Genomic DNA, 26,458 nt, shown 5'->3' on the forward strand with positions numbered 1-26,458 from the left:
TGGCAGGCCTCTCAGCACTGCAGTGTGTGCATTTGTGTGTGTGGTGTGTGTGTGTGAGTGAGGGAGTGTATGTGTTAGCACCAGCACAGAGGTCACATCACTGCCCCACTGGTCCGGCTGGAGCCTCATTATTGATTCCTCTCGCAGCGGCACTCAAAGGCGCGCGCGCGCACACACACACACACACACACACACACACACACACACACACACACACACACCACAGCAGGGGCAATAGACCTCATTTTCTCTCTCCCTTCCTCATATACATACACATATTAGCACAAACAAACAATCCTATACAAGTATATCTGTCTAATATTTTAACATGTACATTCATATTTAAAAAGATAAGATTGCATAAGAGTATGTGTACTGCTCTGATTAGAAGGAGGGGGGTAGAGAAAGAGTGTGTGTGTGTGTGTTCGTTCCCTGAATTATCAGCTGCTGGGTTATTATGCAAGACCTCTCAGCAGGACACCCTGCTCAAGCTTCCGAGCTACTGGAATACACTGGGGGTGCAGGGGAAGAAGAGAGAGAAAGATCTTGCAAGGGGGTCAGACAGAGAGGGGGGGAAAGAGAAGACTGGCAGTGAGAGTCTGAGAAAAAGTGAAAGAACGAGTGAATAACTGACTGAGAGAACGATTGAATAACTGACTGAAAGAACGAGTGAATAACTGACTGAGAGGGTGGGAGAGAAAGAGGCCATGGTGAGAGCTCTGATGCACTGCAAAGCAGCCACCAGTGAACAAGAGCTCTGGGAGGGTTTGATTTCCCCCCCCCCCCCTCCTCCGGCTGTCTGAGCTCTGCAGTTCTGGGAGCGTTTGCTTTTCCTGCATGCCGTCAGGTGATGCTGCCTGGAGAATGTGGCTAAACAGGAAGTGCCAGGAGTGATCCTACAGCACTGCAGGAGAGCCAGAGAGACACATAGACAAAGAGGGGAAGAAAGAAAAGGAGCAAGAGTGAAAGGAAGAAAAAGGGAGCTAGAGGGTAGTTATGCATACACGCGCATGTTGTGCTTGCACTGAAGGGAAATGAAGAGGATTCTGGGAAACTAGGCCACGTGGAAACATTCAGCTATAACAACCCAGCCCTCGGCAGTCTCTCTCTCTCTCTCTCTCTCTCTCTCTCTCTCCTCTTCATTCCACCTTTTCTCTCTCTTTCCGTGACCCCCCACCCCCACCCCCCCCCGACGACACACACCTCCCGGGTCTATGTCTTACAGTCTGCTGTCGCCACCACTACCACCACAGACACAAACACAAACACACACACACAGCCCCTGATTTTAACCCAGATCTTGGCCGGAGTCAAACATGGAGTCAAACAACTCTTCCGGGGCTTTCCCTGCACAGTCCCGACAAGGATGTCAGAAGCCGCACGGAATATTTCCAAACTTAAACTGAAAACAGGTCCAGCAGTAGGGGCCCATCCAGACATAACATCTCAAACGCTACAATGTGGAGTTTAGAATCATACTGGAGGCCATGGAAACACCAGCCCACTGTAAGCGCTATTTGGACAGCCAGGACAGGATGCACACATACACTGAATAATGGCACACACACACGCGCGCACACGCACTCAAAGACACACACACACACACAAAGACACAAAGACACACACACACACACACACACACACACACACACACACACACACACACACACACACAGAAAAACCTCAGTGTTCATTTCCTCATTACTCCAAACTATAGGGCATCAGCATAAATGTCAACACTTCCTGGGGATGTATTCCAAGGTGTGTGTGTGTGTGTGTGTGTGTGTGTGTGTGTGGACCAAATTCCAAAAGAGAGTCCAGCTGAGTAGGAAATGTCCAACACTGGGGATGAACAAAGCTGACAGCAGTGGAAACCCAGTCGGAGACTACAGAGAGGATGGACAGGGCGGACACAGGACACGACAGCTGACGGGACACAGCCGCAGTGGACGTAGCCTTGAGGGGGCGCATACGTCCAGGCAACACAACCTGGATGTGACGCACCATTTCCCCTCGTGGCTAAACTTAGAGTAGCTTCTCATGGCTACGGCCAGCCAGGCTTTCCTGTTGATTCTAAGCCTTCTCAGTGGCCTGAACTTTCAGCTGCTTACCAGTGGGCCCATTTAAGAACACACACACTGGCACACACTGGCGCGCTCTCTCTCTCTCTCTCACTCACTCACTCACTCACTCACTCACTCACTCACTCACTCACTCACTCACTCACTCACAGACACCCGCTCAGAAACTTACTGCCATGTATAGACAGGTTCTTTTTTAGCCACAATAGGCCAGTTCTTATCTGTGAGGAATCCCACCCTGGCGTCTGCTTCTGACGTGGACGTGGGGATGTAGGAAATCCCCCTTCAGGGCAGTAAGAAAGATTCACGTGCATGTGACTTTTCAACTCCTATTTCAGAAGTACAGAGAATGACACACACTTAAAGAGAGAGAGAGAGAGAGAGAGAGAGAGAGAGAGAGAGAGAGAGAGAATGCAGTAGGTAAAATTAGAGAGAGACTGTTATCAGCTGCACAACAGAGGTAGACTGTTCCATGAGAAGCTTTGCATATGACAGCTGTATTTCCGTGTCCGTTTGCCGTCTGTCAGTCTCACTCTCCTGAGTCACAACTGTCCGTTTCCCCCTTCTACTCTCCTGGTCACTTTGTCTGTCAGAGTGTGTGTGTGTTGTGTGTGTGTTGTGTGTGTTGTGTTGTGTGTGTTGTGTGTTTTGTGTGTTTCGTGTGTGTGTTTCGTGTGTGTGTTTCGTGTGTGTTTTGTGTGTGTGCGTGTTTTGTGTGCGTGTGTGTGTGTGTGTGTGTGTGCGTGTTTTGTGTGTGTGTGTGTGTGTGTGTGTTTTGTGTGTGTGTTTTGTGTGTGTGTTTTGTGTGTGTGTTTTTTGTGTGTGTGTGTGTTTTGTGTGTGTGTGTGTGTGTTTTGTGTGTGTGTGTGTGTTCCCATGTATTCTTGCTACTCCGTCTCTCAGATATCCTGCTATTGTTGCCGAGAGACAGTCACTCCCTCAAGGCAAGCTCAGACGACAAAACAAGTCTTGCTTCAAGCAACAACACACATAAATGTTCATCAAAAAGATAGACAAATATAAACACCCAACAGTGTCAGAGACACACCCATAGGCACACACACCCCACACACGCCACACACACACACACACACACACACAAACACACGTGTGCACAGACGCGTACTTCACATAAATTATTTAACCCGTATCATGTGCCCTCTCCAATTTCAGCAAAGTGATGCCCTCAGCACTCTACCAAGTTCACATGTCTGACTCCATTCTTCACTGAACTGCCACAAATGAACAAATGGAATTCCATTTCACCAGTACATACAGTATGTACCCATAGGGATATAACAGATAAGATAGTACGTGTAGTCATGATTCCGCAGTGTGTTTGTGTTTGTGTGTTTGCAGGTCACACAAACCCTAATAAAAACTGGCCACCACTTAGGTAGGAATAACATAATTGAGTCTCCACCCGAGACATTAGAACATAGTTGGGGCGCCAAGTCCGAAAGGAAAGGGAAGGGAAGGGTGTGCTGTGTGCTGTGCTTGTGGATGAAATGAAATCGGAGCTCAGACACATTAATGAATGAGCCCAGAGGGGCCTGTGTCCAGGGCCGAGAGATGGCCAGGCCTCGATAACGGCGCCTCGGCCTCCCGGGGAGGGGAGACAGGACTGCACGGAGCAGAGGAGAGATGCCTGTGGCCAGGCCGGCCTCTCTGGCAGGACGAGGGCCGACGCTGGGGAGACCCGACCCATTCAGCCTTCATCTGATCTCCGAGCGAGCTGGAAAATGGAGTGAAATGGGAGCCTGGCTTTTGTGCCACCCTCGCCAGGTGACCTTGACCTTTATAAACGTCTGGACGGGGGACATCCCCTACAGGAGAGGAGTCGTAAAGACAGAGGAGGGAGGCCGATCTTATCTACGGGGAAGTTGAGGGCAGCCGGAATGCCAAATTAAATACAGAAACTACAGTCTTACTGCCGTATGCTCTCAACAACCCTCAAAAGACCCTCCGGCTATGACCTGTATGATTCAATAATTTGAAACCAGCCTGAAGTAAGTGAGGTGCATGCAGTGCACTCTGCTTGCGAACGTAAGAGGTTTTAAAAACAACCCTGGCCTACTTAAACCATTTCATTCATTAATATAACTGCTCTCTTTGGCACTGGGGAACAACTGATATTGACAAATGGAAATGAGGAATACATCTGAGGCTATATAGCACAGACTATTAAGGCTAGACTCTTAAAGAGCATCTTAACAAGCCTGTCATTGCTCACAACAGAAGGTCTGAGAAATGCACAGCGTTTTCAATGATCCCTCACTTCCATTATGAGGACCATCCCTTTTATAGCACAAGCAGTATAGATAAAAGTTGTGCAAGCTTACAATTTATTTATTTTTTTAAAACATGCCTTTTGTGGTGGCGGCCTCATTCCCAAAACAGTCATCAGACTCCACCCTGACAGGCAGAAGCGCATTTCATTACAATAATCAATAATTAACACCACAGCGCCACTGCCCCTCTACACCCCCAACACATCACAGATGTGACCCGAGTCAATTGGCTTCACTCTCTGTCCCCTCCCTCTTCTATCACGGTCAATTTCAGTGGAGGCATTCATTTTTAAAGCGCTCCTGTCATCACAGTTATAAAACTACCCCGCTCATCTGCCGGGCAGCTCTCGTGAGGAGTCGTCGGGACGAGACAGATTGGCTTTCCAAACACAGAAGCAGCTTTAGTGCTGCAGAAAGGCACTGGTACACCTGCTTCTTTGAAGATGCCTGAACAGAAATATTTATGGGGAACGTGGTCGGTTTGATTATTGAAAATTAAAGGGGAATGTTTTCATGGGAGCGCTGTGGCTATTCAAAATAAGCCCTTAAGAGGAACAGTTAAGCTATTCAGTGTCACTGTTGAGTCTTAACCTGGTGTCAACTGTTTTCATAACTCAATAAAGACCAGACAGTGAGCACACGTACACTGCAGCTCCTTAGCTGAACACAGTTAGGATACAATGTAGCCTCCATTCAGCCAGTACATTTAGCCAACGGCTACACAATGAAACAATCTGAACTGACATTCATTCCTATCTCTCCGTGAGACTACACAAAGCGCCCCTCTCCCTTTTCCTACAAATGCTTTACCTTTATATCGCTCCAACACATCTTCATACGCTTGGGCGAATTCCATCTCCTGCGTATGACTGGTCGGAAGTAAGCCTGGTATAAAGCCGGCCATGGCTCTCCTTTCCTCGGTGGCCCGGCACCGACAGGCCCGTTAACGCATCAATCCAGGACGGTGGATCAGGGTCTTCGGCAACACAGCTGTCAAGTCCGGTTTGCCTTTAAATCCACGGTGGAAGTCAAGTTATCCGTGCTGCGTTTTAAATTGTATCACCAGTTCGCAGTTTGTTCTTCAACATGCCAAGCCTAGCCTACTGCAATTGTTAGAACTTTCGACTGCAAAAATTACTTCTTGTCATCACTGGGTCCTAAAATAGTGACAAACATCAGGCGCTATCTATTCATCCTTTGTTAAATGGTGAAATTCATTACGCGTGACGAACGCTATAACTTGGATATTCAAAGTAGGCTATATGTTTACGTACGTGTCCATATTTTATCTAAACATATTACACAAGATGCATCGCTGGCCGCGTGAAACCAAGTCGAATCTGCTATCTTGCCCGGCGAGTGCCTCCGAGTGCGCGAAGACGATTCTGAAGTGTGTGTGTGTTGGAGGGGCGGTCGTAGTGGGCTGGCCTTGCGGTTCCTTCCGAAATCCAGAAGCGAGCCTCAAAAGAAACAGTATCCGCACACCGGCTCCTTTATCTCTTGAGGACTGGATCCTCTTCCGACGGCACCCGCTGCCGTATCCTCGGCGTTTCCTCTGCTCCACGCCGCGGTGTAATGGCCGCTTCGATTAAAGGGACAGCTAGTGGATGCGATTCCTAGTTTGCATCTCTCTATATCTCTATGCCTCTCTCTCCGTCTATCTCTCTCTCCCCTCCTCCCGCTCTCTCTTTATGCCTATGGAGCTCAGGTTTCCCATATTCTTCCTGCAGTGCTTGTCATCCATAGCTGGCCACGCCAGGCACATCCAGCCTGGACGGAACACCACGGCAGGCGGGCCAGATTGCGTGCGGAGAGGTGGGGTGTGTCGCCACTCGGTGGTAAAATTAGAGTGGTGCAAATAAGCCCCGTTTCCCCTTTAACGTGACGTGTTCGATAAGCAGCTTTGCAGGCCTATTTTGTCTTGGAAGAATCCGTCCTAAAGCCGCCATCTAATGGCCATGGAGAGCCTATCCAGCATGGTAACACTGACAGACACGCACTACACACATAGGCTATCAAATACCAACCAGCTTAATAGGTATCAGCCACATAACATGTGGTTCTTTGATGTGATCAGTTAATAGTCCAATTATGTAACAGCACACAGGTCATTACACAATTAGACATAATGGAACATGCTGTGAGTTGGCCTATGCTTGATTCAGTGAACATTTGGCTATGACTTTTAAATGATTATAGAGTCAAACCGTACCTTATCAATTATGTTATTTTTAACCACAGAGGAGAGGCCAGCCAGAAGAGGGCCTGTTGAGAATGTGATGCACTCCTCTTTCATCAGGTGTAATTCACCTGCCCAGCTGATAACTAGAGAATCTGTCCCAGATGCCGATCTGACCATGCACATATACCTTACGGACCAGACCAACTCCTCACACCCAAGTGTATGTCTGTGATGGGGTTAGTTGTGTGTGTGTGTGTGTGTGTGTGATTATGATTTGTGTGTGTCAGTTGTTTGTGTGTGTGACTGTGTGTGTGTGATTATGATTTGTGTGTGTGTGTGTGTGTGTGTGTGTGCGTGTATTTGTAGAGTGTGTGAGAGAGAATCAATAGTGTAGGACTCTGGGGGGGGGTTAGCTCCACCATCTCTTCCGGTCAGTATCCGCTCAAGCTCTCCTCCTGAGCTATTCTCTTACTCCCAGTTCCAAGTCATCATCCCTCTTTTTCCTCTCTTTCCCTTCATCTCTCTTCCTCTCTCTGTTTCACTGCTCTGCTTGGTTCTGGCAGTACACACAAAAATATCACACACTGACACACACAAACGCGCACATACCCTCACACATTACTTCTAAACTGTTGGCATTCTGGCCGGCACACACACACCCTCTTTCATACGACATCTCCATTAGGCTGTTGGTGTTCTGGCAGTCATAGCCCTCCACTCACACAACACCCCCCCCCCCCCCCCCCCCCCCACACACACACACACACAGAGGGGGAGGCCCACAGGCATCTTAAGTTTCAGAGCAGAGAGGGGAAAAGCCCGGATACTGTGGTTGGCACCACTTCACCCACACACAGCCAGGCATATTACACTCATAGACAGCTTGATACCACACAAAGGATAAACACATATGCAAGACAAAAAGACCTACACACACACAAATCTAGAATATGCACACCCAAAAACACACAGGACAGTACAGACTTAAACACAAATATTGTCCTAACGAAAATGCAAAAGCAGTGGTGACTCAGCCTGGTCAGATAACCCCCCCCCAACACACACACACAAACACACACAAACTCTGTTGGCTTTCCCACCATCCTGTCACATTAAAACTTAACAGAACAATTGCACCACACCACAGTGGGCACATATAACGAATAACTCTCCCCAACACCCCCACATTTCACAAAGTCAGGCTGCATCTATCTATCCACGGGCCTCCACCACCTTTAGCGGCAGCCGAGTCCGTCCGCTAATGAGGGATCTGGGGGATAGAAGCGTAATCCTGAGCCCATGCTCCTGGATCTGCCTTAACACTGCACCCTGCAGAGAGGATCAGTCACCATGATGTACGAGCACCCTCTAGTGGACAATAAGGTGAACTACACCATGGTGCTGGGGGGTGGGGTGGTGGTGGGGGGTTTTGACAGATACTGTAAATGCAATTACAGCTGTTTGAATCACGGTCTTGTCACGCTCTATTAACAAGATGACCCCATATTGAAAGGCCATCAACATTACGGCATGAGCGCATTCACACTGTGACTCTATAAGGCAGATCCCACTTATTTTGTGGGGAATTTCCGATAAGATATTTGGAAAAAAAGCTATGGCATTCAATCACTTACACACACAGCACACAGCACACACACACACACACACACACACACACACACACTCCATTGCCAAGACTAGAACATGTGCATGTGTGTGACCTCTCTGAGTGTTTTACGTAACTGACAAAATTGACTTAGTGTGGCATTCCAATTCCAAACATCAACACACACACACACACACACACACACACACACACACATGTGTGTATTCACCATCACACAAACACTCCTTCTGTCTCTTGATATGTCATCATTACTCTTCCCTCTGTCAGCCTGCTTTTGAACCCTAGTGCTCCTCTTTTTCTCCTGTCTTCCTCTTCACTCGCTCCTCTTTCAAGGCACTCAATCTTTCCCCGTGCTTCTCTCTGTCCTTTTTCTCCGAGGGCAGATTAATATTCAGCAGCTCTCTCTCTTTACTACACTCCCCTGTTTGTTTTGGGGTTTCTCACCCTTTCTTGCTCCCCGGGTCTTTCCTCTGCTTCCCCCCGTCGCCATGGAAACCAGACAACTGGAGGAGTGTGAGTGTCCCCCATGGCAACGGGGGGAATAGAGGGAGCCAGGCTGCCCTTTCAGTTGCCTGAAGAGAAAGAGAAATAATTAAAAGGCACAGGCAGGCCCCCTGACACCTCTATTATACACACCCGCCAACGTCTGGGAAGCAAAACACACACCAAGGCATGTCCTCCCCCGAGACCATTCAAATCATCACCACTGGGGACATGGCCAAAACCAGGCCTGGATTTATCAGCATGGAACAGCTGGTGAAGCTGCCAATGTCGTTTAAAGAGAAAGCATGAACTGCATATAAACATATAAATCCTATGCCCTTAAACTCTGCAAACAGAAGTCATGGGAGTTTCCTCTGCATGTATCTGACATGGTTCTAAAATGTGGCCAGGTCTGTGTTTGTGTCACATTTAGGTCAATCCATCTTAAGATTCCACCCACAGTACAACAGCTCGAGAGCTCACCAGGGAACGGGGTGTTTCGGCTGGGGGATTCACTGACTCATCACATCTTTAGAATCACAAACCCCCAAACCACCGTCCTCCTTCTCCTTACCCCACCCCCACACACACACACAGCACCAGACACTGAAATAGCCCAAGAGCAGCCACTCGCAGTCAGCCAGCTCCACTCATCTGCTCTTCTCCAAGACACAGCAGACCTAGGAGTCGCACGTTCATACCAGGGGAGAGAAGCTGAGCGTAGCGTGGAACAGCAGCATGGAAATCAGCATAGCATCTCTGTTATGCTACGCTAACACACACACACACACACACTCTCTCTCTCTCTCTCTCTCTCTCTCTCTCTCTCTCTCTTTCTTTCTCTCTCTCTCATTCTCTCCTCTCTCTCTCTCCTTCTCTCCTTCTCTCTCTCTCTCTCTCTCTCTCTCTCTCTCTCTCTCTCTCTTTCTTTCTCTCTCTCTCTCTCTCTCATTCTCTCCTTCTCTCTCTCCTTCTCTCCTCTCTCTCTCTCTCTCTCTCTCTCTCATTCTCTCCTCTCTCTCTCTCCTTCTCTCTCTCTCCCCTTCTCTCTCTTCTTCTCTCCTTCTCTCTCTCTCTCTCTCTCTCTCACATTTAGAGCCAGGGGTAGGGGAAGGGTGCGTTTTCTGTGGGGAGAATGAAACTTTGCCACATTTGTTTGTAGAATGCGCTAGGCTGAGGGGGTTGTTTGATTTAGTGAAGGAGTGGTGTGGGAGATTGGGGGAGTTTTTTTCGTGGGGTTTGTTTATTTTTGGTCCCAAATACTCTGTGGCTAGGAAGGCTCATGTGGTTCTTCTGAATTTTCTTTTCGGACAGGCTAAGATGGCTGTGTGGCTGTCCCGGAGAAACAGGGTGGAGGGGACAGGCTTAACAGAGCCGGTGCCCTTGTTAAAACTATCCTTGGCCACAAGGCTGAGGATTGAGTACAAGTACTATCAGCTAATTGGTGACCTTGAGACTTTTAATGGAACATGGGGGGTTGAGGGTTGTATTTGTGCACTGGATGAAGGAGGGGAATTGCTGTTCAAGTTTTGAGCCGTATAATGGGTGACTGACAGCTAGGTTGGTCTGTCTGTCTGGTTGATTGTTTTCTTTTGTTTTTTCTTTTGTTTTCCTTTTTTTGTGGTAATTTGTTTTTGAATATTTTGTGGATGTGAGTTTGGGGATGGTGGGGGGGGGGGGGGGGGGTGGAGGGAGGTTTTATTATGGGTTGGTTTTAATGTTACCTGGTTTCCTTTTTTGGACTGTCAATAAAGGAACCTTAAAAGTCAAAGTCTCTCTCTCTCTCTCTCTCTCCCTCTCTCTCTCCCTCTCCCATGCCACTCATCACTCTCACATTCTCTTGCCCCCTCCTCCCTCATGCGTTTTCTGCTCTACACATTAGAACAACAACAGGACTCTGTGTGCTCACTCGCCTTCACTGACTTTAAGGCCAGGGTGTATTTGTCAACAGTAATGAAATGAGCAGAAATAGAAAAGGGCAGAGAGAGAGAAAGAGAGAGAGAGTCAGTCTGTGGAGAGAAAAGGAATCCTGATATTCAAATTCAAAGTCTTCTCGGGACATTCCTGCCTTTCCAATGTCCTGTGCTATCCAAAGCGTCCAAAACGAGGCTCTGGATATGGGACAAACAGATGAGAGCATGACAAACTCCACCTCCCTGTTCATGCCCAAGACATTAGAACATTTCTGCAGTTCAGACTGCAGTTCTGGCACAGAGGAGCGGTCTGTGCGGAGAGAAATTCCTTCCCAGTTCCAGCTGTGTGTTTGACACACAGGGCTTTGACTTACAACCTGGGAGGACAGACACTGATGAGGGATTCAGACTCATGCCAGGGCTGGGATCATATGCGAGCAACTACAAAACAAATTGATATGATGTAAATGTGAAAGAGGTGTAATCCTCGCTAATCCACTACTAGCATCATGGACACAATGCTCTTCCTGTAGGAGAAACTGGAACAGGGATCTGGAGATCCCTCACCCTGCCCTGGTGGCTTATCATGATGGAGTGGTGCAAGTACAGAGAGGAGAGAGGTGGTGGTGTTTTAGACAGAGTGGATGGAATCGATTCCTACCTGCCACGCGCACAACGGCCCTCTCGGCTGGGTCGAGCACCGAGTCCTGGCTCTTGCGCTTGCGGCGCTCGTGGCGCGAGAGATTCCAGGGCAGTGTGTCGCCGGGAGGGCCGTGAAGCGGGGCGCCGCAGGCGGCGGGACAGGGCGACGACGACCCGGAGCGCTCGCTGCGGAAGGACGGCTCGCTCACACACGAGCGCTCGCTCAGGCTCTCGTCATCCGAGGACAGCATGTCGCCAGAGGGCCTGAGGAAGAAAAGAGAGGGATGAACAGGAAGACAGGAAGAGAGGGAGGGAGAGATAGATAGCCAGCACGGACAAGGGTAGAGGGGGGGGGGAGGGAGGGAATTAAGGTCAGACCAACGAACAGTAGAGCAGTAGAGTTGAAGAGTCACTCCCCAGTATTGTATAATTCATCAGCATCACTATAATCCCATTTAGGTCATGAATAATGCACTCCCACCGCAACCCGTGTCAGTCACCTCGCTTCGTGACATAACGCTGGAGTAACAAACATGAGGTCGAAGGAGGCAGACGCACATGGGCACCAACTAGGCTCAGATACTCTAGCTGCGCATCTCTGTCAATGAAAATGGGCGTCAGTCCACTCAGACTGCACGAGAGCATCCAGGAACCAGAGACAGCAGAAGAGAGGGAGACAGAGAGGGACAGACAAAGAAAGAGAGAAAGAAGGAATGAGGGAGGGAGATAGGGAGAGGAGAGAGAGAGCTTTTTAAAAAGTACATGAATGAGAAAGGTGAGATTGGGAAAGGAGTAGGCCAGTAGGGTAGAGAGAGTGAAAGGCTTGCTGGCACAGGAGAGTGGAACAGCCTCTGTTGCACATCTATTAATAATGTGTGTGTGTGTGTGTGTGTGTGTGTGCTGATCGATGGGAGAAATCTGGCGCAGCCCCAGAGAGCCCTCAGCTTTGCCTGTGATCAGCTGGAAGAGAGGAGGCCCCTGGGAGCAGCAGAGGGGCCCTGTCCATCAAAGCTTAGGAGGAGCAGATCGATTGTCTGAGCTCAGCGCGTCTGGGGCAGGCCTCTCCTCGCCTGGACCATTCTTTACCGACTCACCTGACTCTGATTCAATCTGACATCACCCCCTTGTCTGAGTGTGTGTATGCTTGTGTGTGTATGTGTGTGTGTGTGCGTGTGTCTATGTCTGTGTGTCTGTGTGTGTCTGAGTCTGTGTGTGTGTGCGTGTTTGTGTGGTGCTACTGTTCATCTGCCTCCCTGGCATGGTGTGTGTGTGTGTGTAACGGATGCCAGCTAGCTTAGCTGTTCTTGTGGAACATTGGTAAACCTCACTCTCCAACGCCTCAAGAGTGCTGCTGGCATGCGAGCCTCCCCATCCGAGGTGCTGCTGTTCGCGGGTTCGAGTCCGGGCATGAGCAGGGCTCAGGTTACATTGGTGCCATGACCCAGATCCGGAGTGAGGTTTAGGGGGTGAGTGTAACGGATGCCAGCTAGCTTAGCTGTGCGTGTGGAACGTTGGTAAACTTAACTTCCCAAGTCCGACACCTCAAGAGTGCTGCTGCCATGAAAGCTAGTAGCCTGGGCTTTTAGCTCGATTGTCAGCACGCTCAACTCCTGATCTGAGGTGTTGCTCTTTCGCGCTGTCCAGACATGGGCGGGGCTGAACCGCGCAGGTTCAACACAACGCAGGGTATGGCTGCCAGAACTCCAACAGCGCACAAGCACATACACATAAGATCCCCCAAGTGGCTATTGCAATAGAACGCTCAAGATTATTCATTATTATTACACGGCTCTTCATCGCTCTTCACAAGGCAAGTAGAACACTCCATTGACTTGAATGAGATTTCCCAAAGTTCTAGCGGTCATTATTTCTGAGGAAAGGACCTCTGAAAAAAATAATGACCGCTGTCAATGGCAACAGAGTTTGTGCTTTTCATATCACTACGCAAGGACTAGAACTTCATTCAAAAGTGAAAGCAGATGGTTGATCAGCTGTGTTCTAAAGAATGTTTGATTCAATTTCAGCGTGTGTTGTTGCGAACTATTTGTTTCAGCAAATGCCACAATGAACGGCAACAAATAGGCTAGGCTATGTAGGCTAAAGTCATATCGTGGGGAGTTTATTATTTCGTTTTGGGAAAATAAGTCCCTTCAGGCCGGAACAAGTCCGGTTTGCCCTGTCGGGACTTATTTTCCCAATAATGACCGCCGTTCTATACATTATCCCTTACATAGCAATGATGGCTACAACCTGATCACGTCTTTCATATCATGTTCAATATATGCAGTGTATTGGTCCTTGTCTTTGTTCTGTGCCGTCAACACAGAAGTATCTACACATCTATTTGTAGAAGGGAATTTGATAGGGATTTCAGGGGGGTGGATGGGATTTCTACTCGATCAATATAATGGCCAGCCATCAGTTTCACAAGCATTTTGTAATCACCACTGCTGCTGAAAGCATGGTAGCTTTGCCCAATGTCTTTGATTGCAGAGTTTACCAAGCTCTGCTCTCTGCCTGATTATTCCGCCAGCCCAGGGGTACTGTTTGTGTGTGTTTGTGTGTGTGTGTGTGTGTGTGTGTGTGTGTGTGTGTTTCACGTATGAGTGTGGTCTGTGGCAGGCAGAGGGAGTATAAATAGTGACAGAATGGGGGTTCAAAATCACGCTGTGTCATTACGCTTGCGTGCCACACCATGAAAACAGAAAACAGTTTTTGGGGACATAAACAAAAAATACTAATTTAATCATCTCTGCCTCAGCTCTCTCAGTGGCACTGTAGGGATGATACTGGCACACATACTGCATGCACAGTGTGTACACACACACACACACACACACACACACACACACACAGAAAGAGAGAGTAGAGTACATGTGATGATACATAGAAATTGGTGTTTGCATTTTGTATGGAATTTTCCAGTAATTTGTGAGTAAAAAATGTATCTCTTATCCTACTAAATAGTTTAGCATTTTGGTCAGGATTACATTGCAGACTTCATTTATGAACCAATGTTTGTGTTTTAATGGCTCTCAAGAAAGACTGATGAGTTGTGGCAAAAAGACAGTGCTGAATGGTACTATTTTCATACAGTCAAATATAATTACTCCAAAAACACCATGATATATCAAGACGGACTTATATTGCCAACTCCCTACGGTGTCCTTTGGACTAATGAATAACTCCATCACATAAATAATGACCATTTCATTGAAGCACAACACAGGCTATATCCATTTTAAAATGTGATACAGAAGTCCAGTAAATATCACCCTCAAAGAGAGAACACTGATATAGCCTAAACATGATCACCTTGTTGCATGTCATGTTCACTTGTTGTTCAATTGTTACTCCATTCTCCACAGCTTCTTTATTGGGTCTGAATATGTAAAATGTTAACTTTTATAAATTCAGAAAACATGTCTATGTCTATAACCCAGAGAATGATTTTAATATGCGGATGTGTAAGTGGTGACCCTTGTTAATTGAAATATCAGTTAGGACACCCAATTGGCTGTTTCCTGCTACAAGCTCATTATATATGTGCTGTGCTTTATATGACTAGTTACTCTGATGAAGGTCTGACTGACCAAAATATTAGTTCATCAATAAATTGGTTGATCGGTTGAATAGGCAACAAGCAGTATTACACTCTTCTTGTTCTTGCTCTTAAATTGTAGGCTACTTTGCAAAATAGATGCAAAGAGGCTCTCCTCTTTGAGACTTCATTTATGGCCCAATATTGTGTTTAAATGAATCTCAAGAAAGACTGATGACTTGAAGCAAAAAGACAGTGCTCAATGGTACTTTTTTTATATAGTAAAATATTATTACTGCAAAAATACAATGTAATAGCATGACATAGTTATAAGTGTAGCCTATTGCCTATTCCCTATTCTTAAGGTCTCCTTTGGACTTATGAATAATTCAGGCATATCCATATTAATATTAACCATTTAATTGAAGCACAAGACACACTGTATCTATTCAAAAATGTGATATTCCAGAGGTCCAGTAAATATCACCCTCAGAGAGAGAAAACTGATACAGCCTGAACATGAAAAATCCCCAGACATGACAAGTGAATAAAGATACCATGAGAAGCCCTACAAACTAAGCTATAACGGAAGCTCCACTCTACCACAGAATCCTACCCTACTTTTTCGGGCTCCGGATATGCTTGCCCACATCTACTGGCATGTATGATAACTGTGCTAATTAACAGCGAATCAATGATGATTAAACAGAAAGGACAATCTCTGGTCTTTATGTCCAGACTTTTCCTTTGGTAGCCCGACCATGAGGTGTGTCTCTGGCGGTCACTGCAGCGGAAGGAGTGAACGGGCACGCACTCAGTTCCATACCATGAATTCATGGGTAGGCTATAATAGGTGATTCCACTGATTTTGCAAACACAACCGTTCCCTAACAGACGGTGCAGACAGTGTGGTGTCGTGCATACGGCCGCTTGCACCAGGGGCGGCCAACCATCTGGAGTGAATCAGTAACCTATGCCTATGCTTACACGAATCGTGCTCTTTCTCGTTTCTCCTTTTTTTTTCTTCTTATTTTGACATCCTTCAGTCTCCTCACATGGGTGTGGAGAATAAAATGTGGAGTTGCTTTTTGGGGAACATGAACGGTCTCATTTTCTCTCGCTGACAAATTAGCCTACCCGAACAGTCCAAATAGTAGCCTTGCCAAGTCTATAATCAAGAGTGAACAAAAACTCATAGATACTCCCAGCCCCCTTACTCTTTGTGGAATATACTAGCCAAGGCGCTCTGTGACAAACCAATGGAATGCAGTCATGAACTGAGAAGTAATTTTGATCATCAAAGAGCAGGAGCTCCACTCTGACCAGAACGGAAACAGTCTGTAACCTATATGCGAGTGTGAGTAAGCTATGTGCTGCAGGCAGCAGTGATTTTAAAAGCAATGCCATGCACGAAGCACACTGAACCTCTTTGTTGAAAAGTATAGTGGATGACGGTGTTGTGTTTTTTATTCGTATGACTAATTGTCGTCACGATTCGCTGAAAAGCAATTATATGCCCATAGCCTTTGGTGCATACACGCTCACAGACAGAAGCACTTTACGTTCTCACACTCGTGTCGGTGTTACACTATTTAACAAATGATTGAATAAACGTTTACGCATAGTTGCTTAATAAAAAAATATGCAGTAACAACAGTGAAAGTAACGTCTTTGAATAGCCTACCATTAACAAAATGTGACAGTATTCACATTATTCACGATGGTAGCTTTAGTTCAAATCAACAGTAGCCTAGTCAGTAGACCCAGCCTCGTTACCCATACTCTCACCATTGCGCTAACGGATTTGGACCTTACCGGATAGCCGTGGCCACCGGAACCGAACGTGGGATGACACAGATGAGGATGCGGTGGTTCCACGAGCCCTCTTCCTCACAACAGAGACGGCTGACCGTCCTCTCCTCTCTCAATTACGGGCCTGCAAAAGACAGCAGCCTAGACGTTTGTACCGACCCGGTATACGGAAGAGCAGGGTACCGCGACTGTGATTCGGTAATGGCTGGCGATTCCCCTCCTTTCCTATCTTTTTCTCCCTCCTTCTTTCCCGTTCTCCTCCGACCCCCACCTCTCTCTCCCTCCCTTACTCTCTCTCGCTCTCTTTCTCTCACACTGACTGATTTCATGTGCTCAACCTTTCCACTAGGCGAATGAATAGTAGGCTACGGGTAGCCTAGACTAAATTGGGTATCCATAATTTTCAACAAAACAAGAAAGCAGAAAATGCTACATTAGGACGGGTTTTGGCACATTTATTATATAGAAAGGCAGCAAAAGACACAATCATATAGGCTAGGCCCTATCCCACCGTTTTGGCTGTTTCTCTGATTGATGTTAGTCTGCGTATGATTGAATTAATCTCTAATCCTTGTGGCAATCCTTTGATTTTACTACAGCATCCTTTATCCGTGGTCATCCTTGTTTAAATTCAAAGATAACGGGGTAACAGCGAGTGACCCAGCTATTTTCAAGACTTTCAGTTCTGCACCTGTACCCAAATGGTCACGATCACCGGAATCGATCGCCCCGGACGCACAGTCGTATGGGCGGAATTGCGCCCGACATTCGGGATTAACTTGCCGGGCTGCTGATGGTCTAATCAAACAAAAGCTCAGCGCAATTCCGTATGAATGACCCTGCGAAAAATAACCACCTCAGTTTACGGTCTGAGAGTCCACATGGGCAGGCCTACCTTGCCTGTCTCTGCGCTCCTCAAAGTTGGGTGCATGGATAAGTGCACTGAGATACAGCCGGCTGATTGTAGCCTACTCTGTTTTCTCCCCACCACAAATAATTCGTTCCCTTTGTATAGTGCATGACAACTTGGTTAATTTAATAATGTGTAGGCTATGGCATGACTTCTGAGGACGGATTTAATGAAATGGTGAAGCAGTGACGCACTCTGCTCTTCATGTAACTAATTTCACCACTGACTGGAACCTCGTGATTTAGGGTTCGCCTATTATCAGTCCGTATAGCCTACTGTTCTTCATGCACATCCAGTTCGCCAGTTTTAACAAGCTGACAAATTAACACTGGTCCCCAGAATTCCATTCTTCGTAAATGTTGTGACTATACATAGCAATTCTGTCCTGGGTGATTGAAGTCTAGTTAGGACATGGAGGTCGAGAAGAACACTTTTAAGGGCACCCAGGCAAAAACGTCCTACACTGATGTATCCATTTCTTTGTGTTTCAGCGCCATCTGGTGATCGAACGTCGACCAGGTAATCTCATCAAGATGGAGACAACCTTAATTGAATCGCATTGTCGATTAAAGTGGTTGCAGGTAGTCGTTTTGATTTTGTAACCGCGTAATCGTTCTGTGTTATTTAGTGCTCCTGCTGCCAGGCCACTTGGAAATTCAATTTTGCACGAAGATGCCTTCATATTTATCTGATTATGTTATGGACAAACGGTCTCAAGTGAGCAATTTGTGGATGAATAATAGGCAGCCAGCGAGTATGATCCTTTAGGTTGGGTTGTGGTGGGTTTTCTCATAGATTATCAATTAATTTACCATTTACTTCCAGTTCAGTTCTCAGAATAAACTGTGTAGCCAAAGAAAGAATTTTGCAGATTTTCATTGAACATATGGTGACCGTGAGCCCTCTGTCCAGATGTTGCCGAAGTCTCATACAACACATGCAAAGTTTGCTGTAGCTAAAATTGCCTAATCTATAAGAATTGAATCACCTGACCAGACAAGGTCAATGACCACTGCACTTTATACTAATTGTCATTAAACCTCTCAAGACATTGTGTCAGAATGTGGTTTAGTCATGTGAAGGAAGACTTGGTGACATTGTTTTCTAAGAACAAATAAAGTTGTAAGCATTACACAATAACCATCACAGATGATTTAATTATAAATGATTAATAGGTATTTCAAGGAATAACAAAATACTTCAAGAATCTCTGATTATCAATTCAAAACATTTAAGTTACATAATCATAACACAACATCCATTCAAGACATCATTCAGAATCATATGAATGCCACACGTAATTGGAACCCACCAAGTAATGTTTTTGTTCAGAAAATCATTCTGATCACAAAAGACACTGTTCTTGTCCACTTGTATCACATATTTATTCTGTAAGGTATCCAGCTGTTTTTTAACAGTAGCATCTGTTCCTAGAAGCCTCTTCATGTGAGGAGAATGGAGAAAAAGGCAAAATAATTCCTAAGGATCATAGTTGGAGAGATACAGATGAAAGTAGCATCTTCGGGTCACCAAGTGTACCTCCATGCTAACAGATTGTTCAAAAGGCATGCCAGGAAAAAACGTTTTGCCATCAACCATTCAAGGTGGTTTGGCATACATAGTACAATGATTATACTGAAAAGATGCCTAAGTATAGTGGAGGGTCTGTGATATTCAGAGTTTTTACTACAAAGGCCCTGGGAATTAGGATGCATGCACGGTATCATGAACTGAATGAAATACCAGGGCATTTTATAACAAAATCTGGATGCCTCAGCACTAAAAGTAGATATGATTGGATCATCCAGTATGTTAATGATGCAGAAATCTATGTCCAGATCCACGCAAAAACACAGAAAATAAAATCAAGTTTTTACTATAATCATCTCAGTTCCCTCATCTGAACTCCAAATCACAACAGAATGCACAAGACAGGACCTGGGAATTTGGATGTTCCGGAGATATGTTGTAAAGAAGAATGCTCTTTAGGACCACCCAAAAAAAAAAAAAACAGAGCACAGAAATAATTATATCCCTTTTAATGGTTTAACTCCACAGTTCAGTATCACAAAGTTCACAGCATTTTCACATTTTCAGGAATAGTTTTCTAATCTATACAAAGTGTTTTCAAACAAATCTCTGACTTTGGTTTACAAGGTCTTTAAATATGGAGTGACAATTGTATCCTCATCAACTGGCTCAAATTGCACCTGTAAAATAGCATGACTAACAAATGACAAAAAAATGCCTGTAAAAGTTACATTTTCAGACTAAAAGTAAAATTTTGGTCTAACATTGCTTCAACACCGCAACATTTTTTTTCCCGGACTTTCAATAAAGTCTGTACTTGAGCGTCATTTTCCTGAATTTCACACAATGACTATCTGGACTAAAAATGATGAGCAATGGCTGTATATTGATAGAGAATTGATCACCTTAGCCAACTGTTATTCAGCTGTTGAATGTGGCATAGTGTATCCATTGCGGCGTTTTGGAAAAGCCTCTCCTCTCTCTGGATTACACAGAACCAGCACCATCAGTCACCTCCATCTACATCCGTCTCTGGGTCTTGGGGAACATGAGTCACTTACAGCAACATCTTACCTGGTTTAATGTTTGTTTCTCTGCTTAAACCCTTGTTGGGAAATTTGCAGTAGGTACTGCCATCCTCTGGTAGATTATTCCTCCCTCTAGTTTTAAACATGCTGCTTTTTGAGCTCAGCAATCACATCTGTCCAGAATTGCAGTGTTTCACTGACCTGACCAGATGACATTTTGAAGCGTTTTGCCAAATCACATATAACAAAGTTCTGTCTGAGTTTCATCAATGTCAATAGAATTTGGTCCTCTGCTGACAATACTGATGATTTGGGGGCAAAACGTTGCAAGCAAGACACAAGGGTTTTGAAGTCAAGTAGTGGAATCCCTGTGTACAGCAGACAGTCTGCATCATCTGTCAATAAGACATCTGCAACAGTGGTGGTAGGTGCTTTGGAGTAGGTGTGGTCCTTCATTGCTGGGTCTGACCACTGTGTTTGGGCATCATGGAAGATCTGTGAAGCAGGATATGGCTCCCCAGAAACCTCAATCTCATCTGCAGAAAATACATTAAGTAGCCTACATATTTAGGTTACAGCATCAGATTAATTGCTGTAGTATCAGTTCAGGCATATTTGAGCACTCCGAGTTTGTGCTGTGTTTGTAGCTGTTATCAGACTATTCTCTACTGCAAATAAGAACTATGGCTAATGATGTAAACTTGTATTCAAACATCTAGATGCATAGGCTGCGTTTTATAGTCTCAAAATAGATTCCCTCTGCTGGAGAAATTGTGCATTATGCTATTTCAAACTGTAGGGAAAAGGTAACGATAAAGAACATGGATTTGTTTACAAGCTACCGAACGGTTAGCATAAGTTTGGCAGAACTATGTGAATGTTACAAGGTAAGAAACACGATTTAAAACGAGTTTCTTGTTTCTCTTTCCGGGACGGCAAGATTGGTTTTCCGCCTGGGGACGCTAGCATAGACAGGAACAGTCTATGGGCGCAGCCGGGAAAGTCACCATTTTCACCGGAACAGGTCATTTAACCATCCAAATTATTTCTAAACGGGTTTATTACGTTGAAATAGTTGCCAAGTACCCCTTTAAATATTAACTTGAAGAGGGTGCCATGGTGCAGGACAAAAGGTTATGTAGAATATCAGGGGCCCATTCCAGAAAGCAGGTTTTGTTAAAAATCAGTTTGTTTGCTGTAGTTCTGTAGTCAATACAGAAACAGCACTATTCAACTTAAGTTTCTCTTCAGGGAAATGTTTTGTGCAATCCATAGGTTTGACTCGTTGAGAATAATATGAGACCTTTAAACCTCCTTTCTGGAATAGCCCCCGGTCACCTAGGCCTACCTGTTGTTGTGACATGTTGAGTCCTGGGTCGGCGTCTCGTCTTCTCCGGTTGCTTCTCATAACCCAGAAAGAGCGTTGGGTACGGGTTATCCTGTGTTGGCTTCTTGTCAACGAAGTGAAACGAGCACACAAACAGTTGTTTGGGGGGATTTTTTAAGTTTAGGTTCTTCAGCCATTTTCTTCTTGATTCGTCGTCTTTCGGGAGGCGATGGAAACTGTACCACCGTTGGCAGGAGCACTCTGATTTAGTTTTAGGCTTATGTTCAACACACTCACGTTTACGCCACTGATTTAGTTTAGACCAGTTATGTGGACATCCACTAACAGCACATGTTATACCTGAGCTCCGTAACGACATCTGTCAAACTTTTGCGACATTACACAGCAATAAAATAAACAACAATCCGAAAAATACTTAGGCTCTTCACCACAAAAAAACAGGGGTACTACTTCCGCTGCCTCACCGGAAGTTTTACTAATTTTCCCATTTACAGCAGCAGCGATCAGCGATTCGCGGAAACTTGTGGATAACCCAAATTGTCTATGGATAATGAAAACTAATGAATCCTTCAAATAAAAAATAGATCGGTTTAAAAAATCTATAACGGAAGGCTATATTGTTACAGCATCACACATAATTAATTCCCATACAATCTGATGTATAAATCAGTCATATCTTAAATAAATTCAATAAGAGGCTAAATGAGAGAATCAGCAAGTACTCAGAATTAATTATATTTATTCTCATATTTCAACAGGACAGACAATATTGACACATTTTTTATGTTACACAAGTCTAAGGAAACGCACAGGAAAGGGTGGCAGGTGCCGGACATGGTCTCTGGTTAGGTCACGGCCGCATCTCTTCCTTGCCAGTGTGCTGAGGAGGTGGTGTATATTTCCCAGCCGTGATCAATTTGTCCCGCTGCTGCCGGATCTCATAAAGACGCTTGTTCTAAGGGAAAGCGTGAGAGAGATGGGTTTAAATATACCGGTACGCGGGTGTCCCTTGCTCAGACAGAATCTATAATGTTATCACATTATATGTCTAATCAACCTCATACGATAAGCTATATAGTAACAGTTTGGCCCCGTCACAGGATACCTTTATATATTTGGGAAGAAGTTTTTGTTATGTTTACATGTTATATGTTTGTTGCAGAGGTCCTAAAACTGATTTTACACTGACTACACAAATGACTATGCATAAAGTGTGCAGATATTACTATTACTACACAAAGCCAGTGATGAGGGTGGCATGTATGTGGGTGCTGTATGTTTGTTTTCATGACCAAACGTTTGTTTGTCCCACTCAAAAGTTAGATCAAGAGTCAGTTATGATAACATCCAATTGCACAATAGAATCTGCATTTACTGTAAAGTGTAATTTCAGCGAAAATTGACTCAAGGGTGTTTTTCTGCATTAAAACACATCAAATAAGCCGCGGAGACAGTATTTTTACGTTGATCAAGCACTACAGAGCTTGCTTGATGTGTTTTAATGCAGAAAAAAACCCTTGGGTCAAATTTCGCTGGTATTACACTTTAATTAGGAACTTCGTGAAACTTTTTCATCATGCTGCTTACCGTCTTTTCACGATGCATACATTCATAAAAATCCTCAAACTCCAGTTTACACTCATTTTTGGCTCTGGTCTTCCCAATGCCACTCGAGCACTCAATCCATTCCTTCTCAAAGGCGTGGCAGTGAGCTACACGTTTGTATGGCTGCTCATAGCTCTGGGCCAAAATCCATTTGTCGACGTTGACTCCGAACTTCCCCTGCAGGTCTACGAATGGCATGGTGCTGATGGCTAAGGAGTAAATAACATGTTACACATTAGTGAGATTTATTACTTATTAATGAGATTCTAAAAGTCACTAAAGGTTTACTCATTGTTTGATAGCATTACTATATGCAGCTCTGAAAGAAACCACACTGACCACACTGCACATTTTTCTGATCCTACGGTTGCTGGGTGACATTTGAATGAGTTTATGGTCATATTCAAATTTGCAGTGGTCTCTTCATTTTGAATATGACCGCCAACTCATTTGAATGTCACTCAGCAACCGTAGGATGACGTCAGGAAAATGTGCAGTGGTCTCTTAATTTTTTCCAGAGCTTGTTATTCCAAATTCGTTGCACTGCCATTTCAATTCAATGCGGTGTTGTAAAATTAATCTATAGCATGCAGTCCTATGAAAGAAAAAACCTCACACTCCAACAAACTTACATGAGGAATATTCCGCCTCATTCTGAATCTACAACATTTGCTGGATTGATGTGTGTGTGACAGCCCTAGCAATTCAGACAGGAACTGCACATTTAGTAATGAGCAGGGATGTAGTGGAGGCTACACACGTAAACGCCGTTCACGTTCCTCCTGAAATTTGGAATAGCGTTTACGCACCTCTGAATTGCGTTCATCCACCTTTAAATAGCATCCCGTTCATAAACAATTCTAAATTAAGTTTACGTCGTTTTACAATTGTTTGTAAAATTGTAAGTTTCATATTTTTGAACCTGGCCTGTGCAAAACAGTTTATCCATATTGCGATGCATTATAGTGTCAGTGACCAATTGTCTTGCAGCAGTCAGCAGGAAGCATTAAAGTGTCACACCACATCTCATGTAAATGAGTTTGTATAATGAATGGATTTTTAAAATGGATACAGATTTCTGAAGCATCAAGACTGCATCCCTCCTACTGATTATGGCAGAAAACGGCCTCGACTAAAAGGCCAAAGGGTGGGGTGATTGAGCCCCAGAAACAATACAAAACTTCATGTATTTGAGGTTGGTTTGGTGCGCGGTAGATTCAAGCCACTGAGTCAACAAGGCACGGCGTTGACATTATTAGGTTACTTCAAACACAAAGTTGCAAATCAACTCTACTTTTTCCCCTTAGCCTATGTTACAAGTAAAATTCAGGATGTAAAGTCAGATAGATAATGAAATAAAGCTTAATTTCTAATAATTAGCTCACCAATAAAATACAATCTTGGGTACAAAGTCATCACAACTAATTGTGGGTGATGCTACATGGCTTCACATCCCAGACATAATACATAATACAACATTGCCCTTTTCGAAATGCTACTGGCACTGGCAGAGACATGTACAGTATTAGGTCAATTAACTTAAAGGTGTAGGTAGGCTATATCATTCAGACTGGACTCCTCTTAATGCACACTAAATGAATTGCTATATATTATTTAATTAAGTTTATAGGTAGTCTGTCTGTAAGATTTTACTTTTTATGGTGATTAGGCCTTTCTGACATACTTATTACATCCTGGCATTTTTGTTCTCTCTTTATTCTGATTTAATACACTTCAATCATATTTAATCCTTCTGGAGTTGACAATGAACTTATAAATGTAGGAATTCAATAGTGATTGTGTGGCTTATGAGGGAACACCCAGTGATACCCTTGGTACCATCAAATGGTAGCTTATAGCGATGTGGTCAGGATACACACCGGTATACCGTGGTCCGCCTGATCACAGAATGTATAGTTTTACCACTATACCCCTGGTAATGAGTGATATTCTGTTTTGTGAGAAAATTAGGCTATAACTTTCAGAGTAATTTATTCTTAAGAATGTAGGGTTTCTGCAACATCCAGCATACTGTATATGGCTCTTCTTCTACTTCTGGTTCCATATTTCTATCTTCTACCTAAACATTAGTAGGCTACTTAGTTCACTTCTAAACACGTTTTGCTTGCGAGTTATACGCGGTCATCACCTGCTTATTGCCAAGAAATAAAATGTAATGTTTTACAAAAGAAATAACAATCTGGCAACCCGAACATCGTGCAAAGTAGCCTACGTTAGGTAACGTTAACGTAACTAATTACCTATAGACTTAGTTATCTATAAACAAGCCAATTGAAACAGCCTACACGGAAATGTTTGTAAACCATCACCTAAGACGAGTACAACTAATCTAAACGCAGATGTTTCTTTCTTCACATGCCAAAATCAGTAACATTAAGTCACTGCAACCTTTACAGCTACACAACGTTTCAAAGGAAACATTAAGTTATCAATTTCGGCCAATTGCCCACAAATCGTTGATAGTATGAAATGACAGAACAAGTAAGAGCTAATTAACTTGGGACAGGAGTAACCTACATTGAGTTCCAGTTCAGCTGGTTCAGCTCTGGAGATTGCTAACGTTTTCGTACCTAAAGATAGCACTAGCACTAGCTAGCAAACAAACAAGTTAATGTGGAAGGCCGCTTGGCTCATTTTCAACTATTTCACATTAATAATAACGTAGACCCTATGTATGATGAAAGTAATACTCTTATTATTTAATTAACAACTTGATATCGTATATTTCTGCAATCAGAACTGAAGAATAGACATTGAATCTTACCTTACCCTGCAAACCAGAGTCACCTTCTGAAATCCTCTCTAAATTTACGGCGTATCGTACTGTCGCAAAATTCTTCTTCTCTTGTTTTATTTTGTGTCGCAAAATTCTAACATGTTATCATGTGTAACGATAGAGGGCGTAGCAACATAGTATACGCTCACAGCTCAGCAAAGGTGAAAACCCAGATAGCAGGTTTTTTTTATTTTTATCAGACTATTGTTGAGTATTAAGACTACAATTGAATAATATTATTTTTTATGTACATATTATTTAGGTCCTCAGCATAGCATATTTTTAGACAACTTTCCTTTTTAGGCTACTGTGGAGTAGGCTAGATTAGATTAAATTCAACTTTATTGTCATTGTGCAGTGTGCAAGTAAAAAGACAACTAAATGCAGTTTGCGTCTAACCAGAAGTGCAAAAAAGCAGACAAGTGCAATGTGATATACAAAGTATAGACAGGTGGTGCATAGGCAGGACAATAAATATACTACAGTGTGCAGTTGGTTTACAGAAGGTGGTTTAGAGTCATATCAATTTATAGAAATATGTGCAGTATATTAGCAGTTACCTTATAAGAGCAGATTAAATATGGCTATGTAATATGAACAATCTATGAACAATATGTACAGATATGTGCAATGCACAATATAATAGTAGTAAGAATAATATAGATATA

At 44.3% G+C, this 26,458-nt stretch overlaps 2 protein-coding genes and 1 long non-coding RNA gene across 4 annotated transcripts in view; all 3 read right to left on the minus strand.

The window, feature by feature from the left end:
- macf1a (microtubule actin crosslinking factor 1a) overlaps positions 1-16,804 on the minus strand; it is a 190,573-nt gene extending 173,769 nt beyond the window's left edge. The window contains 2 exon segments of the mRNA XM_042077105.1: positions 11,239-11,483; positions 16,576-16,804. Coding sequence (XP_041933039.1) covers positions 11,239-11,470 — 232 coding nt within the window. The 5' untranslated portion in view covers positions 11,471-11,483; positions 16,576-16,804.
- A 2,702-nt stretch (positions 16,805-19,506) lies between these two features.
- Positions 19,507-22,025, minus strand: LOC121695962. The gene is made up of 2 exons (XR_006026205.1): positions 21,389-22,025; positions 19,507-20,576 (listed from the first exon to the last, which is right to left on the minus strand). It is a non-coding gene; the product is annotated as an uncharacterized LOC121695962 (long non-coding RNA).
- Positions 22,026-22,110: 85 nt separating this feature from the next.
- Positions 22,111-25,866, minus strand: ndufs5 (NADH:ubiquinone oxidoreductase subunit S5). Of its 2 annotated transcripts, none has more exons than XM_042077225.1 (3): positions 25,779-25,866; positions 22,976-23,202; positions 22,111-22,343 (listed from the first exon to the last, which is right to left on the minus strand). In XM_042077225.1, the coding sequence occupies exons 2-3, from the start codon at positions 23,189-23,191 to the stop codon at positions 22,239-22,241; spliced, it is 321 nt and encodes a 106-aa protein (XP_041933159.1). In that variant the 5' UTR covers positions 23,192-23,202; positions 25,779-25,866; the 3' UTR covers positions 22,111-22,238. The 2 variants fall into 2 exon arrangements, with proteins under 2 accessions (XP_041933159.1, XP_041933161.1); XM_042077227.1 differs by having other exon boundaries at positions 25,784-25,842.
- Between the last annotated feature and the right edge of the window lie 592 nt (positions 25,867-26,458).

Source organism: Alosa sapidissima, chromosome 21 (assembly GCF_018492685.1).
Source record: "Alosa sapidissima isolate fAloSap1 chromosome 21, fAloSap1.pri, whole genome shotgun sequence".
NCBI lineage: Eukaryota > Metazoa > Chordata > Actinopteri > Clupeiformes > Clupeidae > Alosa > Alosa sapidissima.

What these genes read in the sequence shown, in the direction of transcription:
- ndufs5 (XM_042077225.1), bottom strand. Translation starts at nt 23,191, where the DNA reads ATGCCATTCGTAGACCTGCAGGGGAAGTTCGGAGTCAACGTCGACAAA. An exon ending in GTATGCATCGTGAAAAGACG is followed by an intron (nt 22,344 to 22,975) that starts GTAAGCAGCATG and finishes GCTTTCCCTTAG; the next exon opens with AACAAGCGTCTTTATGAGAT.